The 20,057-nt window shown below is 43.8% G+C and overlaps 1 protein-coding gene across 1 annotated transcript; it reads right to left on the reverse strand.

Annotated features, from left to right (window-relative positions):
- Positions 1 to 1,861: 1,861 nt before the first annotated feature.
- GZF1 (GDNF inducible zinc finger protein 1) lies at positions 1,862 to 9,886 on the reverse strand. The gene is made up of 5 exons (XM_054723777.1): positions 8,515 to 9,886; positions 7,025 to 7,119; positions 5,464 to 5,631; positions 3,909 to 4,066; positions 1,862 to 3,507 (listed from the first exon to the last, which is right to left on the reverse strand). Exons 1-5 carry the CDS (start codon positions 9,876 to 9,878, stop codon positions 3,151 to 3,153), a joined length of 2,142 nt encoding a protein of 713 aa, XP_054579752.1. The 5' UTR covers positions 9,879 to 9,886; the 3' UTR covers positions 1,862 to 3,150.
- Positions 9,887 to 20,057: the final 10,171 nt, after the last annotated feature.

Genomic DNA, 20,057 nt, shown 5'->3' on the forward strand with positions numbered 1-20,057 from the left:
CCCCTGGCCACTCAGGCCCCAAGTTCTATGGAGGAAGAGGGTGCCATGTGGGGTACTGTGGATCAGCTCATCCCATCAAAGAGCAGTATTATAGTCTGTGAGTATATTTACAACTTAAAGATAATTCAAACTAAATTTTGAAAAAAGAATGGTATAACAGGCCATCCCAACCTAGGAATCCTGAGAAGTTGTTGATCATTCAAGGTTAGTTTATCTCACAAACATTATTTCCTAACAGAAAGAAGCCACAATGATGGCTTAAAAACCTGGTTTTGCCAGCCTTGGTAAGAGTCCCTGTAAAATTGGCAAAGGTAAGTGGGTGGTTTCTGGGGCTTGGCTAGGTGACATGCCGTTTGGTCCTCTGACCTGTCTTTGAAGCTTGCTCAGTCATACTGCCCCCATCTAGATACTAGTACATGTGAACAAATGGTCCTTCACACAAGTGTCCTCCCGCCACTGAAATCATATGGTTACTTCAAGTTTCACACTGTCAAGTTTAATTAAAGGGATAATCACTCATTTTGTCTCAAAAAATGCCCCTGGATGACAAGGTATAAAATTTAACAGGTTAGGATTAAATTATAATTCATACTCAAATTTGTTGGTTTGGATTATCGTCGATAGCAAAACCACATTTCTCTTAAAAGTTACCTTTAATAAAGGTCTCCCACCACATGACCCATTTTTTCCAAATTGTAACACAGAAGTTTTGGTAAAACCAAAGGCTGTAGAGGTCTTTGGAGTTCAGGCAGAGACTGTTTCCCACAACATGGTTGGAAGGCACTAAATCACCTCGTAATTGCCTGCCTGCTGCTCTAGGAGAAGCAGAGACAGCACCAAGGGCACTTTCCTAACCATGGCATTAGGACTCACATGGTGAGGCAGTAGCTTGCTTTCACTCCTGGAGGCTGTACTTGGATTAAGAGAAATAGGGGCAGATATCCCACAAATCCCTCAATGATGAGTCTTCCAGTTTTCAGTTCTGTTCTTAGAGGCAGCTTTACCCTCCTGGGAAGCAGACAAAGAAGTAGATATATTGAAGTCTCTATGATGCAAACTTAAACATGACATTGAAGAAACCAGTCCATATACACTCCACAGCACCAGCTGCACAGGGTACTTCTACATAAGCAGAGGGTAGTGTTACTTACCACCAGCCCTTTTATTCCTAGAGCAGTAATGTGAGTCCACATGGTTATAACTGAAGAGATTACGCCTAAGACTATAACCTTGATTTTAAACTTCAGTATCCATGAAATTAAGGAAATTATACTTGTTTCTACTATTTACAGAGCCTACATTTTAATAATGGAGGAAAAACTTAAGACTTGCAAAACTGTTTTACAAAGCAAACGTTTATTAACAGTAAACGATTTTTTTGTATAATTTCTAAAGAAACGAATTCAAGACAAAAATTCTTCTAGTAGGTAGCAAAATAATCTATTATTTAAATTCCTTCTCATTAAAATGACTTTACTCCATGAAACAGTACATCAGTTGGCCAATTCATTCTCTTACCAAGAATAAAAGGGTTGTGTGACAGTCAGTTTTTTGTTACTGTTGTTCTGTAAACACAACTAGGATATGTTGTCATAACTGTATTTGAAGTAGTTAAGTACTGCTGTCTTTAAGAGCAGGTGTGAAACATGTTGTCAGCACCTAAAACACTGTATAGTGGCTTTAGTATTTAACATGTCACAAACTAGAAAAGAAGCACATAGGAAGAAAGTCTTCTCTCATTAGTTTCTGGCATGGTGCAGCTATGTCTTCATCCTGGAACTTATGAATAAGTTGTTTCTCTCAGAACTTTTCTCAAAAATTAAAGTGTTTCACAGCAAGTCAATAAATTAAAATGTAGAAAAACTGGTAAACAAAAGACTTTAAGGTTGTGGTTAAATTAATATGTTTAGGGTTACATATGAGTCACGACTATATACAAAAGCCACTGGAACCAAGAATTAAGCTTAGCAAATACAGCAGAATTACTTCTTCATTGTAAAGTCCAGCATGAGACAGCCAAAGGAGCATTTAAGACAAGTATTGGTTCTTCACAATCTACTTTTAAGGCATAATCAAGGATGCGTGCCAAGGCTTTTGGTCCCTTCTGCTCTATTCTCGCATACTCCCAAGGAAACAAATGTGTGACCTTTACATGCCTGTTTCTAGCTCTTGATTTGGCCATGAGAAAGTTCTGATTTTCTGAAAATCACGAAAATTAAATCAGAAAAAACAGGCAGAAATACTAATACTCTGTGCTCTAAGGTTAGCCACAATCACCTCATTGCTATTCGTCAGTAAAATAACTACGTAAGTTTCAAGTGTTCTAAAGCCTCTTGCTTAATTTTTCGTACCTCTTTGCAAAAAGAAAAATACTAGTTTGCTACTAAAATCTTTGGTAGGACAACTTTTACCTTATCAGGTTTTTAGGAAGGAAAATGAACAGCCTCATTTCAAAAGCTATTTTATGACAAATTTCCTAGCCACACATATGCTGTTAGTAGGGGCTATACTAAACTATTTTGTAGGTGTTCAATTTGCCATTCCTTTATTTTAGTGTGGGGTTGGGGGAGTAGAAGGGGTGAATGCAATAATTCATTTCTTCAGTTCCATTCAAGGGTGCTTAGAGCAAATCTGATTTGCTTCAATTCGGCAGGAAAGAAACAATTAAAAATACGTGGCCCCAGTTTTATTTCAGCTTGGTAGAAAACTATCTTAAAAGTATCAGAGAAATACACCCACCTGGAAGTATAAGGCAGGCTGAGAGACTAGAGAGACCATTAAAAGCAAGTTCTTGAGTGGATCAATGCTGTGTACTCAGGTAAATAATTAAGCTTCATAAACATCAAGACAATCAAGCATTAGAATGATTAACGCATATAGCAGCCTACACCAGAATTAAGTGAGGTTATGTTAATTGCCTTATGTGTTGATAAAGTGTAGCTGAGGTCGTGCAGATCAGGATTTTTAAGGAAAAGCTTCAAAAATGCTTTGTTAAAAGCGTGCAAGTTATCAGGAATTGTGGAAAATCAGAAGCCGTTCTTGAATACCCACTTCTTTGCCTACAGATGGTTCTTTTTCGTGGCTCCTGACATATCACCTTGCACACACTATCACACGAGATGCAGGATGGGGCCTGCCTAGCAGGTCACTTCAAGCATATTCCATGCTGGTCAGTGAGTGAAGTTGTGTGGGCATCAAGTCTGTCTGTGGTGTCAGCTCACTAAGCTCACTGATGGTGGTGGCCAGCAGAGCGTCCTGGGACACCACAGAATTGTCCGACTTGCAGGCTGTGTTGGCAGAACTATTCTCATGCACAGTAGATACGCTGCCTGGGACTGTGGCCAGGTTGTGAAAATGGTTATTTTCAGCAAAAGACAGCAATTTATCTGAAAGTTTGGATGATGCATATTCTTCATCAGGCTGTTCAGTCTTATGCCCTTCATCATTCTTGGGTGAGCCATCCACAATAACAAGGAAGGACTTCCATGGCGTATTCTTGTCATGAACCTACAAATCAAACACAAAAGTCACCAAATGTGTCTGAACAGATATCTGTAAATCTTCCAATTCTAGTTACTTATTAAATACATCTTTTAAAACAATAGTCTCTCTTCAATTTAAGTTTCTACTGCCGCAATGCCTTTTACTAATTGCCAAGTATCTTTCTACCACTGCTGTCACTGTTGGAAAGTGTTTATCATGGATTGTGCCTTCCTGGACCTCAAGATTTGGTTCTTTACTTCATTCACACTATGAATGTGCTCACTGCAGACAAAACTTCAGGAAGAAAATACCTGTTGTTTGTCTTCTATAACCAGCTTATGGAATACCAGGCATTTCTTACTGTCTAGGATTTTGCATACCTAGGAACCAGCAATTTGTCATTCTTAAGCCATACTGTTGCTTACTGAGGTGTGCCTCCGGAGAGTGGACTTGTCAGTAAATGTCCTTCCACATGCGTTACACATGAACGGCTTCTCTCCCGTGTGGATCCGATGGTGACGCTGGAGAGCATTGAGCTGGGTGAACTGCTTACCACACTGGTCGCAACAATAGGGACGTTCCCCTGAGACAGGAAGAGAGGAAAACTGGTTGATCTCTTATCCTGGTGTATATAATTTTGAATAAAATGTGGAATAATGCTGTTTGTATACCACTGGGAAGTGTCAGTATTCCACCATAAGGATGATCAGTGGAGGGTCAACTGACAGGTTCAAACCACCTCTACACAGGTTTCCATGATCCAAAGTAGTGTTCCCATGAAACCTTTTGTAAGCCACAATGGTATAAAATGAAGAGTATCCCCCACATTCTGAAAGTTCATGTCACACTTTTTCCAGTTAGTGAAAATAGAAATTAATGTAGGTCTCTTGTGAAAACAAAGTGGCCTAATGTGAACTTTTGGAAGGGAGGAATACTTGTAATACCAAGAGTTATTGCCTGTACACTAAAAAAGAGCCAAAATCCATACTTGTAGTTCATATTACATCTATAGAAATTTTACCTATTTCCATAGTAATCCTCCTATATAATAAAGAGGTAATATGCAAATTGACCGTCACTCCAACACCCAAGATGGCCAGCAGGAGAGGGCAGTTGGGGGTGATCAGGCCTGCAGGGGAGGGCAGTTAGGGATGACCGGGCTGGCAAGGGAGGGAAGTTAGGGGTGACCGGGCCAGCAGGGGAAGGCAGTTAGGGGTGACCAGGCCAGCAGGGGAGGGCAGTTAGGGGTGACTAGGCCGGCAGGGGAGGGCAGGTAGGGGCAATCGGGCCGGCAGGGGAGCAGTTAGGCGTCAATCAGGCTGGCAGGGGAACGGTTAGGGGGTGATCAGGCTGGCAGGCAGAAGCAATTAGGGGCAATCAGGAAGGCAGGCGAGTGGTTGGGAGCCAGCAGTCCTGGATTGTGAGAGGGGTCCCAGATTGGAGAGGGTGAAGGCTGGGCTGAGGGAACACACACACACACACACACACACACACACCGTACACGAATTTCGTGCACCGGGCCTCTAGTATATAATAATAAAAGTGTAATATGCTAATTAGACCTGATGACCTTCCAGACGAAAGCCAGGCTGTGAGGGAAGCCCGGGTCCAGGTGCCTGCCAGCGGCCGGAGGGAAGCTGGTGCTGGCAGCTGGGGGAAGGAAGGCCTACTCTTGCATAAATTTCGTGCATCGGGCTTCTAGTGGAATATAAAATTCCCAAGTCCCACAACTGAATTTGTATGCATGTATATATACACTGATATATATAGATTATCCTTGATTTTAATCTGAAAGTGGCAAAATGTTCACATATCCATACCTTTTCAGTTTCTCAGAGCCAGAAACTAAAAATTTTAAAATGCTATTATGACACACAGTTTGTCCTAAAGCTAAATTCAAGTTCTCCAGTAAGTCAAAAACCTTTGGGTATTTTTTCTTGGCACACTGAACTCCCTTCTCTGGTGACATTCCAGCCATACCTGTGTGGACTTTAATATGCTGGTAAAGTGAATTCCGCTGGGCAAAAGTCCTGAAACAAACTTCACATTTAAAGGGTTTGGATCCAGTATGGATTCTATTGTGATGTTTTAAATACTCCTTAGAAGCAAAACTCTTGCCACATGTTTCACACATAAAAGGTCTTTCACCTACATGAAAAGATGAAACAAAAAGTTAGAAATAACAGACACAGAAACACACAGGAAGAGTGGGTCTAATCTCTAAAATCCATATGAATTCCAAAAGCGCAGGCAGTCTGCTGTCATAAAATGTCTAACCATGTAAGATGCTTACTGTCTGCTGCAAGTTGGTGTAAAATATACTTGGAAATCCCAAAGAAGAAATAAGAGGTAGGCCAGCCAGCTCACATTTTGGAAATTTGTACAACTTGTTTAGAGAAATTGTTGGATTTTTTTTTTTTTCTCAAAGAAGCACTGCTATTGATCTTTTACAGAATAAAAGTCCCTTGTTTATTGTGTGGTTTGAATCCTTTCATTCTACAAATCAGACTCATCTGATTAGGTGTACCCCTGATTTCACAAACATCAAAAATACTGGGTTTAATAAAATCTGAATATATTAATATGTTCATCAAATGATTGATTCTAAATCCTTCAATGTAACCTGACTTCATCTCTACTCTCCTATGCATCCATTCAACATCAATTCTGCTGCTTACATTTTACAATCTAGTCATTCATATCATTAAATGACTCATGTCTGTCTCACTTGCATTTGAACTTAAAGATCATATGACAGAGTTTGGAAGTAAAAATTTAAAAATACAAGCAAATAAGGAACTGAGCATGATAACTACAGTATAGAGCAGATTCTGTATACTCTTGTGTCATAAACGGTAGAGTTTTCTGAATCTCAGGGTTACTATGCTGAATCAGAATAAGCCAACTTAAATTTTGTCCCTCAAATAATAAAATACTATCACAAAATTTTTAGAAACTGGAAGTAAGGTAATTCCACCACCTTAATACATTATATAGTTATTTTCTAGTCTTCTGTACAGGAAGGAGTTCAATATAGTTGGGATTCACTGTGTACTTTTCAAGTCAATATCCAAGTACAGGTGTTTTTCATAATATTCAGAGCCCTCAGCCCAAATGGCCAGTGGGTGAGCCAGGGGAGGGTAGATTTTTCAATTTACTAAACTACTGTGATTGGACAATCAGGTTGTTTCTAATGCTTTTTTATTAGAAATAGCAAGAAGGAAAATAGAGCTTTTCCCATATTCTGAACAATCTCTTTAGGACAGATTCCTGAAAATGGAATTTCGAGCTAAGGCAGTAGAAACTATTTCATACCTTTTTGATACCTAAGACTCACATGCCAGTTCGTACTGCCAAGTATGCAAAAGGCCATCACCAAAGCATATTTTATTTATTCATTTTCGCTCACTTTTTAAATGGGAAAGCTAGATCATGGCTTTAACCTGCACTAGTTTGGTAGATGCCAACTTCTAAATTAACAAACTGCAGTTTCCTTCTACAGCTAGGAAAGACATTCAATCACAACAGCAGGAGTATTTACCTGTGTGACACCTTTTATGATAAATCAGCATGTGGTTCTGAGTGAATCTTGCCTCACATTCATCACAGACAAAAGGTTTTTCCCCTGTATGAATTCTGAAAGTACAACATTCAGATGGTAACTTAGGATGTATCTCAAACCTCACTTTGCAATACAATTTCCACTCTAACCTGAAAGATAGTTTGTTCAAGACCTAATGAGAATGATTGGAGTGAAAGGTGAAGAGACCCATAATCTTCATCCTCAAATCTACGTCCACACAAGGCCAACTAACTAAGATGCGTTTCCCAGTAAGACACTGAATGTCCACCCACACCTGTCTTAGGGTTTATGTTGTACAGCCCATTCAGAGACCATGCCTTGACGTATTTTTAAAAACACTAAAGAGCATTGTGTGAAATCTCTCAAGTTTCCTTATTCAAAATAATCAACTACAAACACCCGAGGAACTATTGCTATGAAGAACCACATAGCCAAAAATGAACTAGCATTGCCTAGTATGTGTAACATAACCGGTCTAGAAAGAACTGTTCTCAAAATGCTAAAGAAACCTGTTTCCAAAAATGCATATTCATTTTAATTTCACAACTGGTATGAAGTAGCTATCAACCACGGCTTACTGCGCACTTCCTAATAAGCCAAGTTTTTAAACTTGTTATATACAGTAAAAAGATGAACACCATGCGACTGCCCCAAAGACTAGCCCAAGTTTGAGGGCAGATCTAGAATAGGGTAGAAAACTGCTTATCTGGATTGGAAGCATAAATACTGAGCACCATAAGGAAATTTATTTTAAAATAGTATCACTCACCTACAGTACAAAAGTTAAGCAGAAAACACTGTCCATCCTAACTCTGGAGTTTAACCAATGGCACAGTTTCCAAGCCCGGAGATCAAACATGATCAGAGAAGCGTCCTAAAGCCCTAAAAATGTCATCTCACTGAGGCCATTACTGAGACTGTGGGACCCAGATGGTCACAAGCCCAAATTCTAAATCAAGTCAGGAAAAGAAAAATACAGGTTCTCAGCCTCAGGTGTGGTGGGAAGTGTGCACCCCAGCAGCTCCTCTGGGTGTGGGAGAGCCCTGGCCTACAGTACATGCCAGCCAAGATCTGCAGGACCTGGCATGTTCAGCAGCCGTCGGCCACCCCGGTTCTGTGTCCAGTCTTCTGCACTGTGACCACAGACAGGAGGAGCTGGGAGGTCATCAGCCCAAGGCCTATAGGAACACTACGGGGTTTCTGTAGTGTAGAACAAGACCACCTCGTAACATCTCAACCCAGAAAGAATCCGATGATATCTCAGAACAGCCCCCAAACTTTTAGAGGGAACAAGTTATGAAATGAAATGTAGCCACACTGCTCCAAATCCTAGAACTACCTCAATTTCTGACACGCATTTCAAGGAAAGTAAGCCACATTCTGGAAAAAACATTTTGAGAGGGTTCTGCTCTTCCCCACACCAGGCAGCTGGAGCCAGGTACGCGTACCTCATGTGGGTCTTCAGTGCCGAGGGCTGTGAGAACTTGGCCTCACACTCGGTGCAGCCGTAGGGCTTGTGGCCGGTGTGGGTCCGCTCGTGGAGCCGCAGGGCCGTCTTGGAGCTCAGGCCCTTGCCGCACTGCTGGCACTGGTGCCGCTCGCCACCCCCCTCGTGAACCTGCACCACGTGCCGCTTGACGTCCTTCTTCCTCTTGAATTTCTTCCCGCAGAGCTCACACGGGAAGTGGCGCTCACTGCTGTGCACGTGGCGCTGGTGGCTCTTCAGGTTGCAGCGATTGGCGAAGGTCTGGCCACAGGTGTCACAGCGGTGAATCACCTCCGTGGCCACACCGTGATGGTGCCTGATGTGCTTCAGGAAGCTCTTCTCATACAGAAAGGACTTTTCGCAGATGGTACACTTAAAGTTGCTCTTCCTCTTCTCCTCCTCCCCCTCCTCCCCTTCTTCCTCTTCCTCCCCCACCTGCCCTGCCTTCTGCAGCGCCTCCCCGACCTCCACTCCAGCACTGAAATCCTCACTTTTTGTCACTGGCTCATCCTCTGCCCCCACAGTGTCTGGGCTGGGGTGTTGGGTACACCTGTAGTCCCCCGCATCATCCTCAGCACTTTTCTGCTGCTCTCGGAGTCTTCTTGTGTATTTCTTCTTAGGAATTTCCACAAACACCTTTCTGCCTGCCAGCCGTCCACTAGCTCTTCTGACTTTGGGGTAGGAAGGCTTAACTCCATCTTTCTTCTTGTCTGCTTTTTCTTTGGACTTCCTTGGGGACAGATCTGGCAACGTACCGTTGCTGATTCTCTGCACTGGAGGAGCTAAGGAGTCCACAAGGCCATTGGTGAAAGGACTGTCCACAGCCACACTTGCCCCAGCGTCAGAAGTAGCACTGCCGTGGGAGCCACTGCTCCCTTCCACCTCCTGAGACTCAGAGAAATTCTGCAACTCCAAAAGTACCGACTCTAACATCTGTTTCTTTAATTGAAAACAAGTTTCTGATAAGTCCAAACATTTTAGCTTTTCAGCCATTTCCAGCATTCGCTGCACCCGATCTTCTTCCACCTGTACCTTTGCGGTGTAGACAAACTCAAGAAATGAAGCAAAGTCAACAACTTGCACTTCATGTAAGTAGACATTAGTCCTAGTACCATCCATAGTCTTCTCATTAAGGAACATTTCCTTAAAAAATTTGCTGGTGGCTGCCAGCACCGCCTTATGGGCCATGAATTCTTCGCGGACACCCTGGTACTCCACGCTCACGGTCACGTCACACAGGTGACCCAGAAGGCGTAGTTGATGCATTTCATGCAGAAGGTTAGCCGGTGAGGATTTGGATTCCAGCAGAACTGCACCACTTTCCATGTTTTTTCTTTCCAAAAACATCCTTGAAAACAAAAACAAGAATTATTTCATGCATAAGCAATTACTGAGGTAAAAGGATTAAAAATTAATGAGGATTATTTCCGTTCTTTAGATGACATAAACTTATTCACAACCTAAACCTAACTTTTCTCCGAAGTCCTGGTGTACCTTCATAAGATATTTGCATGAAAAAAATAGCATATTGCTAAGGTTTCCCCAAGGATAAACATGAATGATTAAAACTATGATTAATAAAATACATTAAAGCAGTAAATTTTCTAGTTCATTTTCTAATTTGCATATAGACACAGACCCGAAACTGTAACAATTTATGGCAACAACGATGTCCAGTTCTTTGATCAGGAAACCAAACCAAACACAACACATGCCCTCACTATCTGGGAACAAACCTGAGAAGAGAATCATGTCTGCCTTTGAAAACAACCGAATAATAAAAAAAAATAACTACTTTCATGGGGAAAACTTCATGGAAATGCAGTCCACAATCCATGACCATTTCCAACACCCAGACTATTTGAATTACCATTATTCTACTGAAGTAATGCAAGTTCCACAGCTTTTATTGAACAAGTAACTTCTCTGAACCTTAGTTTTGCTCCTTTGTAGAAGGCTGGCAGGCTGTTTTGAGGCTTCGGTGAGTACAAACATGTCAAATGCTTACAGCCACACCGGAGACTTGTTAGCTAGTTATCTGCTTCCCATGCACCAGGCTATCCCTATTTCACAGATGAGGAAGGAACTAACAAGGTAACGGGAAGTGGTTGGGCTGGGACTAACCTTTTACACTCGGATGTCGAGATTAAAATTACTCTTTGAATGTATCAATAATTTGAAATATAAAAAAATCCAAATAACTAAGTTTGTATGAAAAGAAACTCCAGTTTTTCATTCTACTGCCGTGCTTTGTAAAATCTGGGGTATTTAAAAAATTAAATCCCGAGTAAAACAAAGGAATCGAGAAAAAAGCAAGCGAGTGCAAAGGGTTAAGCCTGAGCCTGGTGAGACTCTGGACACTCAATCTGCTCAGCACACCCCTCACCTCAGCCTTGTCAAATGCAAAGAGCTGCTTTCGCTCCCTGTATCTGTCCACAGCGTGGGCACTGTAGAGTTCACCCCCACCCCATCCCGAGGTCTCCTCTCCTTGCTTTCCTTGGTACCCCACACCATCTTGGGTCGTTTTTTTCTGCTTGGCTGGTCCTCCTCTCACCTAAGACTCCCTGAAGATGTGTTTTCTCCTTAGGGTTCACCCCCAACCTTCTACTCTTGAATCTCCCTCCTCTTCCAAGTTCACTTTGGTTCCTAAATCTCCACCCACCCATCCAAAGTGCCCGCCTTCCTTCTAACTTTCTTCAGCCAGATCTTAGATGCCCCCTCAGGCCCCTTATGTCTACAGCAGAACTTTCTTCACCTTCCCTGAAAACCAGTCTCACCTCTCCCACTTCTCCAGTCCCATCAATGATACCTGAGGCTATGACTGGCTCCCTTCTACTACATCAGCCCCCACCACCACCATGAAAAACGGCTGCCTGAGATTTAACTGTAAAAAGGACATCTACAGGACCTGAGCAGGCACCGGAAGGAGACTCCACAGGAAACTGAGAATACTGATCAAACCTGTCAAGGCTGTACGAGGGGTGTGTGGGGGGCGGAACACTAACACATGGACTGTCGGCCCCAAAGCTGGGAGAAATGGCAGAGGGTGGCTCTCGTGGCCTCCTGCCCATACTCACCAGTAGCCCTCCACTTCCCCAAACTTGTGTGGACCGGACCCTTGAGCAGATGTGCGAACTTACAGGGCGGCCTGATGGTGACTTCGAAGTCAAAGTGGTTTCTGAGCACGATTTCCCATTTTGCCCGAGCAGGCAATGGGAAACAGTGATCACGCAACACAAATATTTCTGCTTGGGGGACAGCGGCATCTCCCACTGTAATTGGCTGGCACCCTGGCAGCACCTCTGCCGCAGGGCATCGCCCTACTTCGGCCGCTCTCTGAGGTCCGCCCTTCCACAGTAGGGAGCCCGCGGCTTTCCAGCCTGGCCGAGCCTGAGTGGGCACCCCACAGCGCCCGCCCCGGGCCCTCCGCAGCGAGCTCGCTGCCGGCGCACGGCTGCCCCTCGGCCCCTCCAACCCTCACAATTCCCAAGGACACACGGCCCCAGCGGCGGGCGGACCCGGGTGCCTGCAACGCCGCACGCACACACGGCCCGCGCGATCGGGCCTGTTCCTGCCGCCTGGCCGCGCCTGCCCCCCGGCTCCTGCAACCCTGCGGCCCGCCGCTCCTCCGGGATGGGCCCGCGCGGACAACCGAGAGACAGCGGCTGGAAGGAGGACTGGGCAGGCCGGTGGGCCGAGTACTCACCTCCCAGCCGCCGCCGCCGCCGCCACCGCCGCGCGTCCGCTGTTCCAGGCCCGCGGGGCAGGCCCGCCTGCTGGGCGGGGCACGACACCGGCTCGGGCGTCGCCGATTGGCCGCCTCCGGTCCCGCCCCTTCCCCTCCCTGCCCCGCCCCTTCCCCTCCCTGCCCCGCCCCCTCGCGGGGCTGCGGCAGGACTTACGCACGCACGTACGCCTGAGAAGGCCGTTCAACCAGAGTTACGTAGTCCGACGTTTACTGGGGTCCCGCATCCTGCGAGCCAGGCAAGATTGCGTCACTAGCCGGAGGCCAAGGTCTGCGCCTGCGCAAAAGGCAGCAACGGCGGCAAAGCGGCTGACTCGGGGAAGGCGGTGCTGGAAGCCCAGAAGGTCACGTGAGAGGCGGGGGCGCGTTGTTCTGTTTGGGTCTGTCCCAGCTGCTAGCCCGCGGTGCCAGCAGCTTGCGTGATGTTCGTGGCCCATGCCTGTCTTAGAGGGGGATCAGCAATGAGGGCCACGTTCCTCCAACAAGGTACTGGGAAGGGGCAGGCGCCCTGCGGGAGTCGGCGGGCCGGCGGACAGCGAACAAAGCGCCTCCTCGCTTGGCCGGGCGCCTGCTTGGTTGCGGACATCCTTTCACTGGGATTGCGTGATTGTTCCGGGAGCCCCCAGCCAAGCACCCGGCTTGATAGCTCATTATGGAACTTCCCCCAAAGACCCACCAGCTTCTCAGTGGAAAACAATCTATGCCCTAGTAATCTTTGAATCCTTCAGCTCCAAACCTTGTTGCTTCCACCCATTTGTTTGCAATTATAATAAAAATCCCGTTTTGCAAAACTCGGCTGGAATCAAACTTCGAGTTAATTCTGACCTTAGGTCCTGCTCCTAGCAACTGCTAAATAAAGCTTTGCGCTGGTGTCCTCCTGTACTGTGGGAACAACCTGTTCACCCACCAGGAAACCACTGACTAATGTATGATACAGCCATGCACTGATTTATTATGTAGTCATTAAAATAACGTTTAAAAACGTTCAGTGGGACTTGTAATTATTTCACAATGTAAATGCATACCAAGTACGTTGCACATTTTTAAAAATACTATTTTATTTGTCAGCTATACTTAAGTAAAGCTGGAAAAATTTTAATGACGGGGAAATGCTTACCATATAATGAGTAAAGAAGGCTACATTATTTTATTTGTATCTCATCTGAGGATATGTTTATTGATTAGAGAGGGGGAGAAGGGAGAGAGAAACAGTGATATGAAACATCCATCAGTTGCCTCCCATACTCGCCCTGACCTGGGATCGAACCCACCACCTTTCCATGTATTGAACGAGGCTCCAACCAACTGACCCTCCCGACCAGGTCAAGAAGGCTACATTCTTTTACATGGGGAATGATCTAAGTTAAAAACATCAATAAACTAGGCTGGAAATAACTATAACAAATTCTGAACTGCCCTGAGGGTGAGCGCACAGGAAACTTGCGCACTCCAAGGCCCATCCTACCTGCGCCAGCCCCGCCCGGCACGACCCGCCCCACCTCTCCTCCTGAGCTGCCCGGGGTTGGAGGGTTGGAGGGCAGGTCGGGCCACGCCCTTCAAGGGCTGGTCAGAGAGCTGCGGCGGAGCAGGGCCTAGATGGGCAGCTCAAGCCCGAGGGAAGAGGATGGGCTGCAGGGGTGATGAAATAAGCCTCCATCCCGGATATTTGATGTACAGCTAAGCCAGCGTGCGTGGGCGGAAGCTTCGGCCTCCCAGGGGTCTGGTGTTCTGGTCCACCCCTCTCCCCTGCCCTCAGGCCCGCAGAGGCGCTGGGAGCAATCAGCAGTGCGCTGTGAGTCCAGAAGGCCATTGCTGCGCGCTGGTGTCCGGGTGGGTAACCTCCGGGACTCCGCGAGGGGAGAGCAGCCGCTGGGGACCAAGGCCAGGCTACCTGCAGCCCGGGCACAGAGTGGGCTCTAGTAGAGGAATGATGTCTCCCCCTAGTGGGCGGTTTTCTTAATACGTGGATTCCAAGGCTCTATAGTGCTACAAATTAGGTTATATTGCAGTAGATCAAATTAAGCATATTTAGGGAAGTTTGGGATTAATCAAGACCTTATTTGAACTTCTGCACGTGCGTTTAATTTGGGCAAATTAATAGAACAGTTATTTCACACAAGGTTACTTATAATTTTTAAATATTTAGAATGTATATACAGTAAAACCTCTATATAACTGACTAATTTTGGGCAAGGAGGTAGCCAAAATCCATTATATAATAAAGTAAATTTTCCGAGTGCATATGTTAAAAAATATGACAAATTAGTTTATCTGTTTTTACTTATGTAGACATGTTTGTGCAATTAAATTAAGTATATACGAAAAGTTTAATTTCACAGAAAAGTGTTCTATATGTGTTAGTGCTTATGTACTCACCATAATTTTGAGACTGTAATAAACATGTATATATATATATATATGGCCTCATATATATAAAGAGCTAGGTGGTGTCACGACCGAACAGGCGACCCGTCACCATGAAGTGCATGGAGCACCTCTCTGTCTCCCCTCTCCCCCAACCCAGAGCCGCTCACCATGAGAGGGGGCTGGCAGCAGGGGCAGGACTGGGGACTGTTGAGCGGCGGTGGCGGGCTGCTTCACGGGGTGCTGTGAGCTTAACGGAGCAGTCACCCAGGTGGCAGTGAGTTTCACGAAGCAGTCGCTGAGCAGGTGAGTTTCGCAGAGCGTCCAGCAGGGAGCTTCACAAGGCGGCAGCAAGCTTCGCAGAGCAGTCGAGGGGCGGGGGGAGCCTCATGGAGCAGTTGAGGGGCCGTGAGCATCACAGAGCATCCTGGGGTGGGGAGCTTTACGTAGTGTGGCAAGGCAGCAGAGGCCATGCGACAGAGGCCAGGCTAGGCCTAGGGACGCTAACCACGCACGATTTCCTGCGCTCTGGGCCTCTAGTATATATACAAGCCTAAGTGACTGTCCGACCATTTGACCGTCTGACCGGTAGCTATGATGTGCAATGACCACCAGGGGGCAGACACTCCAACCAGTAGCTATGACATGCACTGACCACCAGGGGGCAGATGCTCAACGCAGGAGTGACAGCAACTTTGCAGAGTGCCCTCCCGCACTCTGAGACCCCCCAGGGGATGGCAGACTGCCAGTTTCGGCCCCATCCCCGCAGGCCAGGCCAAGGGACCCCCCGGCTCACTCCACAGGTGCAGCTGGCCAGGGAGGGACTGAGGGAGGTTGGCTCCAGGGCATGTCGGGTCCATCTCACCCAGTCCTGCCGGCCCCGCCGGCCACCTTCTAATTAATTTCTTTTTAATGTGCACGAATCAGTGCATCGGGCCTCTAGTATTTAACTAAACAAATAAACTATGTTTTTAAAAACAAAACAAAATTTTATAAAAACACAAAAAAATGTTTTTATTAATCATCTCCGGATGATGATATATCCAGACACTCTTACTGTGGCATGAAATGTTCAATATTGAGGCACTTGCTTTAGGCCAGTGGTCGGCAAACTCATTAGTCCACAGAGCCAAATATCAACAGTACAACGATTGAAATTTCTTTTGAGAGCCAAATTTTTTAAACTTAAACTATATAGGTAGGTACATTGTTATTAACTTAATTAGGGTACTCCTAAGCTGGCCTTTGCTAAAAACTCAAGGGGCCAAAGAGCCGCAATGTAGCTCGAGAGCCGCAGTTTGCCGACCACTGCTTTAGGCAATCCTGTTTTGAAAAAACTATCAAGTTTTGTTTGAACTTTTGAAGTCTGGTATTTTTTTATAATTAACTCCCCAAAATTATGAAAATGGGTATAACAAAGCTGAATTTTGTTATCTGATGAATTGTTAATAAATGTTAATTAGAATGTTGAGGTGCAATCTCTGATAATGTTATTTTTGGGTGTGTTATTTATTTTTCCTCATTATCTTCACTCCCATCCTCATCTTCCAAGGTCATCACCTCATCTATTTCACTTTTTCACGATGTGATACCCAGGGTCACCTTCATCTTCTAACCACTGTACAACATCTTCCTCAACTACTTCTCCACCAATATTCTGTATTGTCCTACAGTGTCAGTCACCTCTAGCCCGTCTAAATCCAAGTCTGCATCTTCATCGTCAAGCAAATTCTTCCAACCATTTTGCAGTGTTTGCACTTTCACTCCTTTCCATGCTGCAACAAAATTTAAAATTGTTGATTTAAAACTGTAACTCTTTAAGTTTTGTAAGTTACACTGTCCTCTTGTATCTTCTTCATTATCTTCCTCCTGCAATACAGCCATTACTTCCTCTAAAAATTTTTTGCGGTGTATTTGTTTAGTTGCCAGAATTATCCCCTGATCCATGGGCTGGATAAGTGCTGTATTTTTTGGCAAAAACATACATCTAAATTTGGCATCTTCTGAACATGAAATATTTTCCGACGGATGAGCAGGAGCGTTGTCTAAAAGCAATAAACATTTTGCATCTTCTGTTGATATTCCACGCTCTTTGCCTTGAAATTCCCTGACTCCAGGTACAAATAAATTCTTTAAAAAAACAGACTTGTTAACATCTGAGTTGAACCATGAGTTTTTAGAGTTACAATACAAAATGGGCAGATGATTCATTACCTTTTTAAAAATTCTAGGTTTACAAGATTTGCCAACAATTACAGGTGTCAGTTTATTTATTTTTATTTTTAAATATATTTTTATTGATTTCAGAGAGGAAGGGAACAGGAGAGATAGAAACATCAATGATGAAAGAGAATCACTAATTGGCTGTCTCCTGTAAGCCCCCTACTGGAGATTGAGCCTGCAACCGGGCATGTGCCCTGACTGGGAATCGAATCCTGACCTCCTGGTTCATAGGTCAATGCTCAACCACTGAGCCACATTGGCCAGGCAGGTGTCAGTTTATGCGATCCATCTGTATTGGCGCAAAGCAGTGCCTAGATCCTGTCCTTGCTGATTTTTCTTCCAGATGTCGATTTTTCATATTTGGAAACTTGTGTGTTTTCAGGCACAGAATGCCAGAACAAACCAGTTTGTCACACTGTAAATCTGAGATTGTAATAGCATTTTGTTATTTATACATTCTATTAATTTTGGCCTAAATGGTTCGGTATCTTCTGTTGGAGCACTATGAACAAATTCCTTTGTTCATAATTCCGTGCCTTTGAGAAAGAGCCAAAGCCATCCATCACTTCTTTGAATGATGTGTTCATATGATTTGCTAATTTAATTGCTGCGGATTTCAACTCAACTGTCCGAATAGGAACCCCACAAGAACGATGTTGTGGGTACCATTTCAACAGTGCTTCTTCAACTGAAGTTTCACGTGCCAATTCATGATTTCTGGAATTAGTGTTTGCACCTACATCACATATTAATGCAATGTTTTTATTTTATCTTTGTTTTTTTTAATGTCTGATACAGTTTGCTTTTTTATGCCATATTGATCACATATATGAGACACAGACACTTGCAACTTCAATGTTTGTATGGCTTCCAATTTTTGATTTAGCATTAAATTAACTTTTTCATTTGTCCATATTTTAAGGTTAGGGTTACAACTATGTGCTTTACTGTACATACATAATTTTAAATTTATACTTAATTTTAAACTTACACTGACTAGGTCTAGTAAATGCATGCATTCACTAATCACTGGGAGTAAACAAATACACACGGCTGGGGCATGGCTTAGCGCACTTCTGAAAAATCGGCCAGCACTTGTTAAAACTGCGGCAGAAAGTCACGCCACTCAACAACAGAACCAATTACTACTCGAAATGCAGTATGATCACGTGCTAATCATTCACCAAACATTGTTTAGGAGTGGTAACTCTCGGATTTAAATATGTAGACTATAGTTATAGATATGTAATATTTATGTCAGAGAAATTACTACAGTGTTTTTTCCAACCTATGGCCTATTTGCTAAATTTGTTAAAAGTAACAATGAATTAATAACAAAACAATAACCTGTTAATTTAACAATAAGCAAATCTTGCTTGAAAGCATTTTAAAATTCACAGGGCGTTACTTTTCACATAGGACACACGGACTGGAAATTTTGTCCATTAAGCCCCTGGTTTGTTAAACTGAGGTCCGAAAAATCAAGGGTTCACTGTATTTTTGAGCGACCCCACCCCCAGCATATTTCAGTGAAACTTCTTTGGAGACTTCATTGCTCAGGTTGGGCTATTCTGTGGGAAGAAGTGAGACCACTTCCCGCATTTCCCAATAACTTCTGCCCTTTACTTCTGGCGACAACACTTCTAATTCATAAATACATTAAAAAGCAAGATGTGCCCGCCATATGAAAAAATGAAGTCTAAGACAGAGATTTTCAACTTTTTTCATCTCATGGCACACATAAAATTCAGTGGCACACATATGTATTTTTGGTGATCTAACAAAAAATAGGTATAATTTTATTGATTTACCAATAACAATAATAATAGTAATTACCTTTGTACTCCAAAGTGACTTTTTAAAAAATCAGGTGCCTAGTGCTGGCCAGGTAGCTCAGTTGGTTAGAGCTTCATCCTGATACAACAATGTTGCAGGTTACGTCCCTGTCAGGGCACAACAAGAATCAACCAATGAATGCATAAATCCATAGAACAACAAATTGATGTTTCTCTCTCTCTCCCTCTCTCTCAAATCAATTTTTCAAATAAACCTAAAAAATTAGGTGCCTATATGTGTATATAAAGATATCTGGTACCAAGAATTAACCAATCAGATGCCACCTTATTATACGATGTGACCAATAAGATGCAACTCTGTTATATATGTGACCAATAGGAGATGCAGCTCTACTATGTTACCTATATATTTATGGTTCAAGACAGGGCATTCACACCAGGAGGGCTATTGTTGTGTTGGCTGTTGTCATTTTATTATTTTACAATCTAAGGGAAAAAGAGGTCAGTGCCCCTGACTAAGTAGTCAGGTGTTGCATGTTTTAAAAAATCACTGGTTAAAAATCGCTGGTCTAAGAGGATATATAGCAACAAATGCCTTGTTCCCATACTAAAACCCTAAATCCAATCCCTAAGGACAGCCATCATTAAGTTTTTGCCAATTTCTCCAGAAAATCCGTGCCTACATAGCAAGCCTATACTATATGGAATCTCACCCCTCTTCTTTTTTAAAACACAAATCCATTTCCTCATCTGTAAACAGTTCTTGAGATATTCTTACTGCCTGTAACAACTATTGTTAATATTCTAAAGAGTTTGAACTTTGCCTTTCTGACTATCAATGAATCTCAAAGATCTATATATATAAAAGGCTAATATGCAAATTGTCCCCTCAGGAGTTCTACCAGGAGACCGGGAGTTCGATTGCTTGCTATGACATGCGCTGACCACCAGGAGGTGGCGCAGAGCGAAGGAAGGCCCCAGCTGGCAGCTGAAAGGCTCTGATTGGCTCTGATCACCCGCCAGGCCTAGGGATCCTACCCATGCACGAATTTTGTGCACCAGGCATCTAGTTGTTTCATATGCATATCATGGACAGGTCTGCCTCTTGTTTTCAAGGCTACACAATAATCCATCTGTGGAAACAGTGTAACCTGTTTAATCGCTTATTGGTGGACTCCTGGGTGCTTTTACTATTATTAGAAAGTCTGCCATGATGAATTATCTTGCATATGGGCAATTGCATTTGCAAAATACATATAGGAATGGAACTTCAGGAATAAGAGAGGTGAGTTTTAAATGCCACTTTCCCTCTGAAGAACTTGCACCAATCAACCCCCCAAAAAACAGAGCAGGAATGCTCCTTTGCCTGGACCCTGG

The sequence above is a fragment of the Eptesicus fuscus genome, chromosome 12, assembly GCF_027574615.1.
Source record: "Eptesicus fuscus isolate TK198812 chromosome 12, DD_ASM_mEF_20220401, whole genome shotgun sequence".
Lineage (NCBI taxonomy): Eukaryota > Metazoa > Chordata > Mammalia > Chiroptera > Vespertilionidae > Eptesicus > Eptesicus fuscus.

Bases quoted from the DNA above. Each gene is read 5' to 3' on its own strand.
- GZF1 (XM_054723777.1), bottom strand. From the start codon at position 9,878: ATGGAAAGTGGTGCAGTTCTGCTGGAATCCAAATCCTCACCGGCTAAC. The intron at 7,120-8,514 runs GTACGCGTACCT...TTGTACTTTCAG, and splicing joins GCACTGAAGACCCACATGAG to AATTCATACAGGGGAAAAAC. The intron at 4,067-5,463 runs GTATGGCTGGAA...TTCCTGTCTCAG, and splicing joins GCATATTAAAGTCCACACAG to GGGAACGTCCCTATTGTTGC.